The following is a 15,168-nucleotide window of genomic DNA, read 5'->3' on the forward strand; positions in this document are numbered from 1 at the left end:
GCAACCACAATCAGCATCAGCATCAAAACACACAGCGGCTACAGGCCGGTGGGCGGCGCCACGCCAACCCACAGCCGTGCTGATTGGACCAGGGTGGTCCTGACTGCACTGGCCTATAGGGTCAGGATCAGTGGGCGGAGCCAGTTATTCAGTCCAAACGTCAGCGTCCACAGTGTGTCAATAAGATGCATTTCATCAGTCCACCGGCCCAGTCTCATTTCTTCACTCATCTGTGTTTCCTCTCTTCTTCTTACATGTTCTTCCCTTCCTCTTCTTTCGTTTGTCTGGTTCCTCTCCTCTCTTGTTGTATTCTTTTCTCTCATCTCTTATACTTTATTCTTGTTTTCTCCTCTCACCTTATCTCCTAACTTTTCATTCTCTGTCCTTTCCTCTCTGTTTCATAGTTCCTTGGGTGCCTTATTCTTCTTTTCTTTTTCTTCTTCTCTACTTTCCATCCCTTCCTTCTTATTCATTCTCATCTTCTTACCTCCTCTCTCTTGTTTCCTGTCTTGTCTCCTTGTTTCTTGTCCTGTCCTCTGGTTTTTATCTTCTTTTCTAGACCCCTTTATTATTCTTCCCTCTCTCTTACCTTCCTTTCTTTGTTTCCTCACTGCTCTGCTCTTTACTCCCACATCCTTTCCCCTTACTCCTTTGTCTCCTTCCTCTTTGTATTCATCTCCCACAGCCTCTTCTCTGTTTTCTCTTGCCGTCTCCTTTTTGCTTCATCCTCCCAGATTTTTTCATTCCTCTACCTTTAATTCTCTCTCCCTTTCCCCTCTCCTATGGTGGGTCCTCCTTTCCTTTCCTTTCCTTTCCTTTCCTTTCCTTTCCTTTCCTTCCTTTCCTTTCCTTTCCTTCCTTTCCTTCCTTCCTTTCTGTAGAATGTCTCTTTTCCAGTTAGGTTCCCTTCACTTTTAGTGTTATTATTGGCTGTGAACGTCTATGGGTTTATAGGAGCTCCGGGAACAGCAGATGGGACTGGAACACATTGACAAAGTCCTACAGCGTGCAGCCCTTGTATCCCCGGTACTTTGAAGCAGGAATCAGACTGGCGCTCATTGACTGCGCTCAGCCATGGGCTGATTCCACATTATAGTCGATACTGGATGAACGTCTGCTGCAGCCTGCACCCAAAAGCCTCCTGAAAAGCACACACATGTAATAACAGAGAGCGCTTAAGTGAACATAAAGTCAACCGCTGCTGACATGTGCACACACTCGCACCCACGTACAAATAAAGAGCACGTAGACACATTTCAAGTGTTGAGGCAGAAAAGTCGGCCTCTTCAGGACAACTGTCTGAGTACACTCCGATGAAAGACGAGAACGCTCTGTACGCAAATATGAAAGGTATGTATCATAATCAGAACCACACAGTGATTCTTTTCCATATAGGCGGTGCATTTTCAGCCCTTCTGCAGCGTTTTACTCATTGGCATTTTTAGGAATGTGAAAGATGCCTGTGCACAGAACAGCCCATTAACCCAGAAAGACCCAAACTATAACTGAAAAAAACAGTAAAAAAACGCCAAACCTACATGATCACTAAATTAGATATACCAAAATATCCTATTTTCACTGAAAAATGCAAAAATGCATAGGATAATTTTAATAAATGGTGATAAATCTCTTGGGAAAGACAAAAAAAATCATCTGGACGTTACAAACAAAACAGTTGTGGGTGTTTAAGGGTTACTGGAAGGAAAATGGAAAGATTGCATGGGAAATGCTTGAGATGTTATAGATTTTATACTCTTAAGTTCAACCATTTGGTTTCTGTTAGCATCTGATACTTCAACTTATTTTGATGCAGATTTTCAATACCAACAACCATTTTCTTTCTTATTTTTCATCTTGTTACATTTGCATGACAAATAGAACAAGATGAAAATGAAGTATAAGGAAAAAAAAGTTGCGACAACATGAAAAGCATGTAAAAGATTCAAGAAGGCAAAAAGTAGATCAAAGACATAAAACACCCAAAAAATGGGTACATAAACTCAGTAAAGACAAGACAAAAATGACATTAACAATATAATGAGGCAAAAATATATGATATAAAAGTGAGAGCGTGTAAAAGATACATTAAGATGAAAAAAAAGCATAAAAACAACAAGATGAATATGACATGAAAGATTTAGAAGACCAAAATCATGTTTAAGATGTAAGAAACTAAAACAGTAGAGGGAGACTGTTTCTGCTGCTGAAATTGAAAACTGAAGTCAATGCTTGTCATTTTCAGTCTTGTTGTTTTTGACTGGACTTGAAGTGAGAATGCTTTAACAGTTGTAACATGTCATTTCATTACACTGACATTATATCATGTGAGGATCAGTTCACTTTAGACACAAACAGGCAATATAAATGTCCTTGAAAGGCCGACTTAAGACTGTTATCACTTTTACCACAGTCTGCTTTTACACATCCGTCCTTTTGCCCCCTCTGATTTTCGGTGGTCATCAGACTGACATTTCATTCAGCCGTATCTGCTCAGGGAATCTGTGGTGATCCAGTTATTTTTTTTTTTCTTTGCTGCTCTGTCATATCTCTGACAGCTCTTGTTTCCTGCTGTTAGAGTGACAATAACTGCAGCACAGAGGCAGAGCCCAAACATCAGCCATCAGTCAGCTGAAATAAGTGGCTGTCTGCTTTCAGCACCATGGACAGCGCTGTGACTTACAAAAAGGCATTGAGGGCCTTTTTATTGAGGCTCCGTGTGTCCTTCACCCTCTGACACTGTCATCTATTGTCCAGATTGTAAAGCCCCTTGAGACAAGTCTGTGATTTGTGACATGGGTCTAAATAACACTGACTTGACATGACCTTTTATCAGTACGTGGATTATGTGTGGAAGTATCTTTAGGTGTAATACAATAGCAATGGCAGACAAGATGATGGCGAAAAAAATCCTGTTTCTAACTGATTCCATTCAACTCATTCATAAAAAAATAACTTTTTTTTTTACTCCAGTCTCACTTTGTTTGGACACTCCTATAAGAGTTCTAGTGACCCTTTTTGAATTACACACACATTCTATAGCTGTGGTTAAAAAGTTACACTGACCTTAAACCTGTTAACATTTATCGGGAAATAACAAATTTTGGTAATTTCTGTAATGATATACTGAACATCAAAAGAAACTTATCACATTCTATGTGATGCCATTTCAACCATTTATTAAATATGAAAACAAATTCTTTCTTGTTCTTAAAAAAACATTTAATTTACAAACAAAATACAACAACAACAAAACAGTGGATGAGTATCCAGAGGATAATGTAAAATATGACAAAGGGTAGTTCAACAAAGTTCACATTTAGCAACAAGCAACATTAATCCACAGCAGGTCAAAGATTGACCAATGGGGCCTCCCTGATCCGAATGACAAACGGCATGGAATAACAAATGACATAACCCTAACCCTAACCCTAACCCTAGTGGTCATTTGTTATGCCATGCCATTTGTCATTCAGATTAGGGAGGCCCCACCAAATGGTCCAGATCAATGTCCTCAATACTGGGTGTGTCCTCCCTGAGCCCTAACACAGGCTGCGCACCTTCTGCACATACTCTGGACTAACCTCCTGATCCTATCTTGGGGGATGTTGTCCCACTCTTCCTGAAGGGCCTGTATGAGCATCTGGCAGTTGCCAGGTGCTGGATGCCTAGCATACATGGATCTACCAAGAATATCCCACAGATGTTCAATGGGATTGAGATCAGGAGAGTATTAAAAAAAAAGACATTTATTACATACAACAAAGAAGTGGTGATAAGTTTCTTTTGATGTTCATCATATTTTGCTGAACAACTCACTTTTTCCTGTTTTTTTTCTGATTTGATCTTATAACCTTTAAATTGACTCTGAGCTTTTATGACCATCTACATCTGTAGTAAATTAAAAATAGGAAAACAAATGATTTATACTGAAAAATGTAAATACAGACAACAGTACTATAATAAATGGCTATAAATCATTAGGGAAAGACAAAAAACAAAACAAAACAAAAAACATTTGGAAGTTCTGACATAGTTGTGGGTCTTTAACCCTTTATCGGGCAAGTGACTACTTTTGGTAATTTCTGCTTAAATTAAATATGGGGCCAATCCTGTGCCTCAGTGAGGTCCTGAAGTATGTTGGTTTTTATAAAACTATACAGTGATTCAGACAGATTTTATAGACATTTTGAAGCTGTAAATAGTGAATATGAGTGATTTTTGTCAGTTTATGACCTTATAACACTTGTTTTATTGCATGTGTTTACTTTTTAGCAAGTGCTGCTTGGATGTTTTATGGCAAGAGGACAAATTTCAGAGTATTTCAGTGCCCTAAAAGGCGTTACGTAACTGTTTAATGCAGTTTACTGTTTTACCCTGTCTACACATTCTATACTTGGTCAGGCCATCACATGTGGATGTATACTCTTACTCTTAGTCCCTGGGTTAGTCTAAATGATGCCTTCACAATACCATGGGTAACATTGGGTTAGTTTTAGGCATGAAAACAATTTAGTTAGGTTTAGGAAAAAAAAAAACAGTCAGGGACGGCTTGTATAAGAAAGACAAGAGAGAAAGGCAAAAACAGGACATGAACTCTGGTCTCTATTAGCAGCATAACTGGCTCATACTAAGGTGTTGTTTTTTGTTTTTTTGTTTACAACTTCTACAATGCAATGGACTCACACTAGTTTCTGTCTCATACCCTGTGTGTTGAAACTGGTACCAGAGACATAGAAAACAGACGTTTGAGTTTCATGACACAGTGACAGAATGTGATGACTCTAGACTTTCAGTGATTTAGTGCTAGCATTAGCTTGGTGACTTTCCCCTTTCACCTCTGGCTCATCTTCAGTCTCATTTTCTTCGCCATGTATGATCCTCTCTGTCTCAATAAATGCAGGCTAGGACAGCTAGAGGGTCATTTTGAAGCTTCGGTATATTTGTTAGGTTTGTGGCTTTAAGATTACTGCTCCATTAGCATAAGCATTAGCATTAGGTACATTAGTTAATGTAAATATTAATGTGGCATTTCATTTTATGGTCAGTCAGCTAGCCTGTTATTTATGGTTTATACATTCTGCAGAGTTGAAAATGTCAATGGAAATGTCAATGTTTGTGTTAACATTTATTAAGTAGGAGAAATTACTTGGTAGTGTTTAAGACGACAGGTTAGTAAATAGTGCAGTTTGTGTTTTCTGTAAATTAGTATTAGCATTAGCCTGGTGAGTTCCAACCCTTCCTCCTGCCATATTTAGCCGATGAGTTTCATCAAAATGCCAAAATGGAGCTTTAACTCTTTCATGCATGACATTACTACAGAGGGCAGTTATTCAGTCTTAGAGTAAAGCAGCATTATTTGCAGTAATGACTCCAAAACTTTACTGTTCCATTACATTTTCTAATATTTGTTAGGCTGACTTTACTGTAAATGTTGCTGTGACATTTGAATCCCTACTGTGGGATAAATAAAGTCTTATCTTATCCTGATAAGGAATCCTGTTTATCCTGTTTAACAAATCAAGACATGTGGTTATAAACAAATTCTCTAAAAAGAATATAATCCCTGATTCATGACATTCACCACAGTGGACAGTTACAGTTTACACTGAAATGATATGATTTCTTAAATCAGTGATATATTGTATTTGTGGAAAGAGCTTTATTTATGTGTTTATGACCAAAACAATAACACCATTACATGTTAAACTGCTGATGGATGGAATCCACTATAAAAATAGCTGTGTATTACAATAAAGAAATAAAATATTGAAGAAATAGAATTGTTTATGTCAGAAACACAACAGTGGTCAAAAATAGAAACAATTAGTGTTATTACACAGTTACTGTAAACTGACTGAGTTCAGGTTGGCTGATACAGAGACAGCAGTCTGCTGTTTGGAAGACAAACATGACCAAGTATTATCTCATGTCTTAACTTAAAGTAAAAAATAATTTACAATAAAGTCAAATATGATCTAAATCACTCAAAAAATTGGGTCTGACAAACTTGTGAATTTTGTATGAAAAAATTCCCATATTTGCTCAAAGGTACATGGCATTTTCAAACCAATCCAAACAAACCTAAGTTGGTCTTGAAAGAACATTTATGATGTGTCTAAAAAATAAACAAAAGAACTGAACAAATAGGTCAATAAATAAAAATAGACATAATTACATATGTTTAAAGCACATACATTCGTTAACATTTTTCACAATTCGGGAGAGAACTCAATTTGAGAAGATAAGGTGATTTCACATTGCCTTAATGTCGAACTCTTCGTAAATGTTTTTGTCTGTATGTGGAGTGAAACTTTGGAACAGTCTGGACATCCAACACATATAAATATCCACAGGTTTAATCTGGTATGAACATACGGTCTGGTCCCAGTTAAAAGGTAAAGGTCTTAATACTGATGTTACATCAATATTCTGTCTACAGTGTTGATGTGTGTTTGTTGTTCCTCACTAAGTTGGTATGTGTTGTCCTTTACCTTCTGCTGTTGTTCTTCTCATTACTGGGATGTGCTGTTCTTTACCATTAGTGCTATTGTAGTTTTCTTACCATTGTTGGTATGCAATTATTATTATAATGTAAGTTAACGGTTGTTACCCATGGTAATACCACCATGAACGTATATTGTTCCTATGTTTTCACACATATTTTGGCTATATAATGTAAATACTGTTGAACTAGTTTATTCTAATCTGGTACAGGTCTATTTGTTCATTGTCCTGGTTTGAAGTTTAAATACAGGAGTAAGTATTTGAAATGTCATTATGTTAGGTTATTGATGAGAAATGGGGATGGGATTAACCCATACAGGCCCAGTGCTACTTTTGTGGCAGTTCCCTTTTTTTCATTATTTTTACCTTTTCTTAAGTGATTTATCACATTTATTCAATAATACGGCCAGTATTTTTCTTCCATAAGTGAAAATCAGGGTTTTTTTTCTCTACATTTTATTTACTGATCATGATTGATGTCCATAAAAGCTCAAATTAAAGTTGAGGGTCATTAAAAACAGAGAAACTGGAGGAAAAAGGGACTTTTTTAGTCAAATCTATTATTAACTGAACGTAAACCAAGTGTGTCCATCCACTGTCATTGATCCAACTCCACGGGTTTTACTGGTCAATCAATGTTGTAGAAGATGACGGTGTTTCCACGGTAACTACAGAGCCTCTGAATGTCCAAATGGGTCATATCTGATGACCATGAAAAGATGAATAACTGTATTTTTCACCCATTATTTACATGTATTGATAGGATTAGTGGATCAATAGTTATTTAAATTGTTATATCAGTAAATTATTTTGGTTGCCAGTGGGTGTTTGAGTCTTTATGGGTTAAATGGGTTTTCTTCTTCCCACTCCTTTTCAAGCAAAAATGAATGAATTTGAACTTGCAAGTAATCTGTTGAATGTATTTGCATTATCAGATCCTGTTGTATGTAGGTCATTTGTGTTGTAAAATGTTTACTCATTTGTTCGAAATAAATGAAATGAATGAAATGAAAAGCACAATGGTACAAAAAACAAACAAAAAAAAAAAATTGGATTCTTGCCTGATTTTTTTTTAATTGGACTTGTTGCTGAGAAAGTGCATAAGGAACAGTCTTTAATCACCCCTTTAGAACGTTCTTAATATTCCTGACACAAACCACTGCTGATCTGAAGTCAGTCATGACGCCGCATCGAAACAACCTTAAAAAAGTCACATTGCGCGTCCTGAACACAGTGTTCCAGCTGCACACCTCTGTCGTGCATTTGAACCACACTCAGATACAAGTAGGTTTAGTCGCAAAGAGAGAAGGCTTTTTACCCAGTGGAGCATATCGAACCTGAGATAAGAGACAAGGAGGCAGGGAATGAGTTGTTCTAAAGACACCGTCCTCACTCTGCAGCCAATCTGTCCCCTCAGCAGCGCTCCCACAACCAAAAAACCATGACCACCTTCTGGAAAATGTAGAAAAGCGAGATGCCGAGATGAGATCCAGGCAGTCGTCCATATCCATTCTGTCTGGTAATGGAAATGTGACGTGAAGGAAGAAGGATGAAGTGCAAAAATATCAACTGGGGTTTGGATGTCGTAGGGAAGATGGCTGGAAAGGGATCGAAAAAATGAAAAAAGGCAAAGGAAGAAATAAAAAGAAAAGCATAAGAGAGGATGAAGGGTGGCAGTAATCCTCATTAGAGCTGTAGCTATTGATTTTTGTAATCGATTAATCTATTGATTATTTTCTTCAATTCAATCGATTTGAACAGGTGAAAATAGTAACATCTGAAAATGACAAAGAACATGTCCTTTATTCCAGAACCAGCTGAAACAACAACCACAAAAAGTATCAAAGTAAAAGGATATAGAAAAAATCGGACCAATGGTCCTGTAGCTTACCGGCCAAATTCAAAGCTTTGGGAAATGTATCCAGATGCCATTTATTCTCACCCAGTTCTGTGTATTTATTCTATTACAGAAATAGCCCATGTTTTGGTCATATTCCAATCAGATCTGTAAAAAATTCAAATTCCAACTTGATATCATTGACACTGATTTATTGGATCAATCCACTTCCTATCTGTTATAATGGGAAAATTTTCAAAGTCGCACCAAATCCAGAATCAGATCCGGATTGAAATAATTTCAATCCCTTGTGTTGACATCATCATACAGAAGCTGTATACCAAATCTGAAGTCAATCAGAACCGTAGTTTTGGAGAAGAAGACAATTGAAACTTTTCCCCATAAGAGTCCATGTTAAATTTTGCGTCAGTTCCCGGATCCAGAAGAAGATCCTGATCAGCATGTGGACATTATGTTTTGGTCATCCCCCATCAGTGTCATGTCTGCTCCCAGACTGTGTCTGGATTTGTCTGTCTTTTCTGTTTTGTCTGTCATTTCCTGTTTTATTTTGTTAAGTTTCCCTCTTGTGTCATGTCTGGTGTCTTTACTTCCCTCCTTGATTGTTTCACCTGCTCCTGATTACCTGACTCCTCCCTGATGTATCTCCACCTGTGTCCATTGTCTTCCCTCCCTCTTGTGTATTTAAACCCTGTGTTTTCCCCTGTTTCTTTGCCAGTTTGTGTTCTACCTTTGTGTGCTCACTTACCAGCGGTTTTTGGATACCTGTCAGTCTGTCTGCCCGTTTTGACCCTTTTTGCCTTCCGACCACCGATTCTGCCTGTCCCTTGTCTGCCTGCTCGTCTGGTTCTGACCTGGTTTGTACATCGACTTCTGATTCTGCCTATTCCCTGATTACCTCAGCCTCCAACGTGTTACCTTGTGTTTCGACCCTCGCCTGGACTTCGACCGTGAGTAGCCTTTCCCTCATGTCCCGTTGCCTCCTGAATTGCCCTCCTGTGTATGACCTGGCTTGTTTTTGACTATCCTCTGTTTTGCCCTAGTCGGGTGTTGACGGGAATCCTCCGTCTCGGCCGTGCTGACCATCCATATTCCCCGCTCACAGCCCGGACAAGAGTCCTGAATCACACGTCTTCACAGACGTGTTAACTATTTTGTGCTGTGTTTTTACTACTGTGATTGTGTTTATAAACACTCTCAATTGGTCATCTGTGTTCTGGTCTTGCATTTGGGTTCAGCCTTTGTACTAGTCCCATTACAATCAGGGCTGGACTAAAGAAATTTCAAGTTGATATCATTTATATTTACTGAGTTATTGCATCCATCCACTTCCTATCTTTATAATGGGGAAATTTTCCAAGTGGCACCAAATCCAGAATCAGATCCGGATCCAAATAATCTCACTAAGTTTTGTTGACATCATCATAAAGAAGCTGTATCCCAAGTTTGAAGTCAATCAGAACTGTAGTTTCGGAGAAGAAGACGATTGAAATTTTTGTAAATGGAAGTCAGGGCTGTCAAACTCATGTTAGTTCAGTTCCACATTCAGCTAAATTTGATCTGCAGTGGGCCGAACCAGTAAAATAACAGAATAATATAGAAATAATGTCAACTCCAAACTTTTCTATATGTTTTAGAGTGAAACAAGTAAATTTACATTATGAAAAGGTTTACATCTCCAAACTATCCTTTCAAAAGATGTGAATAACATGAACAAACTGAAAAAATAAATGTCATTTTAACAATTTTCTGCCTCAGTTTATCATTTACACATGTACATTATAACTAACAGATCACAGTGGATCTACAAACACAAAACATTTTGTAACAGACAGAATAATGTTAAAATTGTACTTACTTCTCCTAAGCCAGTGGTTTCCAACCTTTTTTGGTTTGTGACCCCATTTTAACATCACACATTTCTGGTGACTCCCAGACATTCAAAACAGAGACTTTTTTTTTTTTTTTTTGCTAAAATTAATTTGTTTTTGATCATGTAATAGTTTCCTATACTAAGTTACAAATAAACATTAATTTTAGACACATTTAGTCTATATAATGTATATTATTGTGGACGGAGGCAGTAAATCCAGGTGTAGATTACTGCATAAAGGGAGAATGGGATTTTCCTTGGTCAGGATCTGTCCAGTCAGTCCAGCTGTGATTTACAAGGAGGACAATTAATACTGAACAAACAAGAACTGAAACTATGAATTATGAAAGAGCTGCAGCATCTGAAACCGACCACAATGAACATTTGACAGATAAACAGAACCACAGTGCTGCAGTTTCACACTCAGGTTGTCTTTTATGTAGTGGAATTGTCTCTGTCAAGTTACCATATATTTTTTTATTAGTAAGTTATTACTATTTTTTTAATCACTTACAAGAAATTTCAGGCAACCCCATTTGAATTCCAGGTGACCCCACACGTGGTCCCGACCCCAAGGTTGAAAAACACTGTCCTAAGACATTTCAGGTTGTTCATATTTGTTCAGGTTATTCACATTTTTTGCAAAATTATACTTTGTTTTAGAGTAAATACATGAAAATATTGATGTTTACAAAGAGAAAATTGTGAGTTGTCATTATTTATATTATTATGATAGTATTTTACTGAATCCTGCCCACTTGAGATTGAATTGGTCTGAATGTGGAACCTGAACTAAAAGGATCATTAATATCTTAGTGTAATGTTTGCATTTCAACTTCATCCCAAGGGCCGGACTGGACCCTTTGGCGGGCTGGATTTGGTCCCTGGGCCACATGTTTGACACCTGTGGAGTAAGTGATGGATCCAATGGAAAATAGTCAACATATACATTTTCTGCCTTTTTGTCCTCGTCTCTTCTGTTGTTTGTGTTGATCCTGGCATCATGTTGCGTCACAATAAGTGTCCGTGTGAAACACAACAGTGGAACCAATGTTTAACAGCAGAGAAATGAAGGAAACCAAGCGTTGATTCAGGAAAACTAGAGTGAATGGTTTTTGAGTTGGTTAATTGATTAACTGATTGCTCCAGCTCTATTCTTCTGCATAAATGTTGGTCTAAATAAATCCAGTAAGTCAGAGTATATTCATGGAAATCTCATCATGTCACAAAAAGTGTCCGTGTGAAACACAACAGTGGAACCGATGTTTAACAGCAGAGAAATTAAAGCAATGAAGCTTTGATTCAGGAAAACTGTATTCAAATCATTTTTGTAATCAATCCCAGTCGATTAATAGAGTAACTGATTCAGCTCTCCTCATGTGACTGGTCTGTCCTCAGTGGGGGAGTCGACAAGTGGACAAAAGCTTCCAATACATTAAAAGCAAATCCATTCACTCCTGGGGGGGGGGGGGGGGGGGGGGCTGCACCCTCACACACAAGCCTTTAAGGTTAAATGGGCTTATTTAGAATTGAAGACAAACTGAAGTGAACATTGTGCCTTACTGATAATGAAAGCCTGAATTCACTGTTAATTTATCGCTCTGAGCAATGACTTGAACTCAGTGGTGGGTTCATAAATATAGCAATTTAATTTGATTTACAGTGACAAGTTAAATCTTTGTTATACATAAATACTCTACAGACTATTAGCTATTGCAGCTAGCAGAGAAGAGTTTTCAACTGTTGAATTTACAATGTACAGTATGAAATATTCTCCTTTTAAAGGTTTAGGGGCATCTGTTTGTACAAATGGAACATTTACAGTGATAAAAAGGAGGATTATTATAAAAAGTTTTTAATTTTGACTGTTTATACTGTGCTTTTTTATGCCACAGCCACACTGATGCAGGTATTTTTGCAAAACTACTATTTTTCTACATGATTTGGCCTCTTGTCTACATGTAAGAGTTTTAGCGTTGAAAAACATAGATTATAAAAACATTTTCTACTCTGGAAAAATGATGACATCACACCCATTTTGCTCATGTCCATGTTGCTTTTGTGTAAATGAATCTGCACCGGAAGCATCCCATCCATGTGTATAGATCCGTGTGTGAGCTGCAGTAGATGGACGTCTGGTTCATCGTCTTTGGGAAACGGATCAGACCAGTGTTATGGACAAATCCACATCATGTAAAAATTCCTTCTTCCTTTTTTAGTCCAATGGCCCAAAGGGTCCGATGGATTATTGGTATCAGCTGTCGTCTGTCCGTCATCCGTCATCCGTCAGTAAACAATTTTTCAAGAACCTTCTTCTCCGAAACTGTCAGTCAGAATGACTTGATATTTGTTGAACACCTTTGGGGTAAGGTCTACTAAGTTTGTTCAAAGAATTGAGAATATTGATTTGAATGTTTATGAATCTTTTAATTTTTTAAATCCCCTTTGGTTTATAATGGGACACCAAAGTGTTATGACTTGAAAACAGTTGAAGATATTGATTTAAGTACTATTGGCAATAGATAGAAAGTCACATATGGGCTTTCATTTGGTGCTATGACCTTTGACCTTGAGTGACCTTGAAAGGTCAAACCCAAGGTTCACATTTCTAGAAACTTCTTCTCCAAAACCATGAGCCAGAATCAATTGAAATTCACAGCAGAGGTTCCTTGGGGCAAGGTCTACCGAGTTTGTTCAAAGAATTGAGAAATATTCTTTTTGAATTTTCTATGATTTTTTTTAAAATTATTATTTTAAAAAATCCCCTTTGGTTTATAATGGGAAAAATATTCAAAATGCTGTAACTTGAAACCTGTTGAAGATATTGATATAATTACTACTGGCAATAGATCAGGAGTCACATATGAGTATTCATTTGGTGCCATGACCTTTGACCTTAGGTGACCTTGAAAGGTCACATGAATGTCAATTAATGTCTTAACTATGCCATTGGTCCTATTTTTCAGTTTTATAGTTGGCTGCATCTTGTGTGTGGACCAGAGTGAATATGCTCAACCTAAAATGGACAAAACAGTCTATGATTCCAATGTGCACTGTAACCAGGTGTCATTAAATACTGTTACCTGTTTTTTGAACTTGTGTTTAACTGCAGAAAATTTTTTATTTTAATGTAATGATTCATTTCATTTGGTCACCTTTCAGTTGTGTCCAATCTGCTTATTTATTTATTTATTTTTTTTTACATTGTTTTAATATATATTTAATTGGAATGAAACAATATATTGTGAATATAGCGCCTTAACACATTCAGGGTTTCTACCTGTGTCCCTCCACATAGATTTTCATTGGCATTGGTGATAATAACAACTCCCGTGATTGCGCACTACTTCACAGTGTTACTCAGCAACACAAAATACCTCTGTGCATTTGACTGTCACATCAACTATTAGCTTTGATGAGCAAAAATGCAACTTTACAGTAGATACTTTAAAAACAACTGTATTACAAATATTCTCTTCATCTGCTGCTGTGATGTATTAATAATTCATGAACAACACTAGCTGTGTCCTTTACAGTAAATGTGATGCAATGTAAAGAGTAGGCTTTTGGTTTCATGAAAATACAGGTTTAGCAACACTTTGGTGCATTTTAAGGGCAAGAAAACAAATCATTATATCTCCGACGTGCCATAATAAAGGTCAGAACACCCAGGACTGAAAATGCATCACATGAATAATAAGGAACTTTTCCTGGGAGGTGGAAGATGTGTGTAGTTTCTGGTCAAAACAAAAAGTTGTACTGCTTTGGGGAATCTGACATATAAAATAAAAGTGTCCAGTGTGTCCACTTTGGTGAAGCTTTCATCCAGACTGCTGATGTAAGCCTGAGCCTTAATATGAAACCTTGGCTGTTCCACGTCCACAGAAGTCTGCTGGGTTAAGGACGTCACTCATCTGCCCCCACCTACATCAACTAAAAATGCAGTCACACGTTGTCCTGTGTTTGTGACCCAACAGTTCACTACAAGAGCTCACAAAAGATTCCTGTCAAAATGAGGAAAGACTCAAGTAGATTCACTCACCCCGATCTGTGTCGTACAAGAAAACGAACTTGTTCCAGTCGTAGTGGTCCAGCAGCGACAGCAGCGCCCCCCGGATGGACGGCCGGAGCTGCAGGGTGAACTGGCTCTCGCCCTCGGTGGGGAAGCTGGGCGTGATGAGGGAGATGTGCAGGGCGCTGCAGAAGGACGTCAGCGTGTGCACGGAGCGCTTGTCATAGAGGCCGAAGATGGCGAAGACACCGCGGGAGTACTGGGAGCAAACTGGAGAGAAGAAGCACAAAGAGCAGGTGAGGATATAGAATAGAACAGAACAGGAAAGAACAGAACAGAACAAAAAAACACAGAATAGAATAGAATAGAATAGAATAGAACAGAATAGAATAGAATAGAATAGAATAGCCTTATTATTACCTCCACCAGGAGGTATTGTGATACTTGCTTTGTGTGTTGTTGTTTGTTTGTTAGCACTTTACGGGAAAACTATTCCAACCATCTTTACCAAACGGTACCCACAGATAGGCTAGGCCCTGGGACCAACCCATTAAATTTTGGACCAAGTAGGCCAAAGTTCAAGGTCACAGTAAGGTCACAAAAAGTACAATTTCCCGTCTCATCATTGACCAATTTTCCAGAATTCATAAAAAAATTCAAACAACTGATAGCCTCCAAATTTGATCCACCCGTAGTTTATAACAATATCTTGTATCTGGCACAAAATTGTCCACATCCACTGTGGAATGGACTCGGGGACATTCCATTCATTGAAAATCCCATTACCACACTTTTTCATTATCTCCCAAATATTGATTGGAATTTATATTTGACATACACATGACTGGTACCAAGCTTCAACTTTTTCTGCTGTATGGAACCTTGAAACTGTTTCATTTAAAAAGAAATAGTCGATCCACACAC

The 15,168-nt window shown here is 37.8% G+C and overlaps 1 protein-coding gene across 1 annotated transcript in view; it reads right to left on the reverse strand.

The window, feature by feature from the left end:
• Positions 1-15,168, reverse strand: part of LOC115433213 (glutamate receptor 4-like) — a 343,230-nt gene that overhangs the window by 127,112 nt on the left and 200,950 nt on the right. Inside the window, exon 11 of the mRNA XM_030154500.1 lies at positions 14,275-14,514. Coding sequence (XP_030010360.1) covers positions 14,275-14,514 — 240 coding nt within the window. The remainder of the gene's footprint in view (positions 1-14,274; positions 14,515-15,168) is intronic.

The sequence above is a fragment of the Sphaeramia orbicularis genome, chromosome 14 (assembly GCF_902148855.1).
Source record: "Sphaeramia orbicularis chromosome 14, fSphaOr1.1, whole genome shotgun sequence".
NCBI lineage: Eukaryota > Metazoa > Chordata > Actinopteri > Kurtiformes > Apogonidae > Sphaeramia > Sphaeramia orbicularis.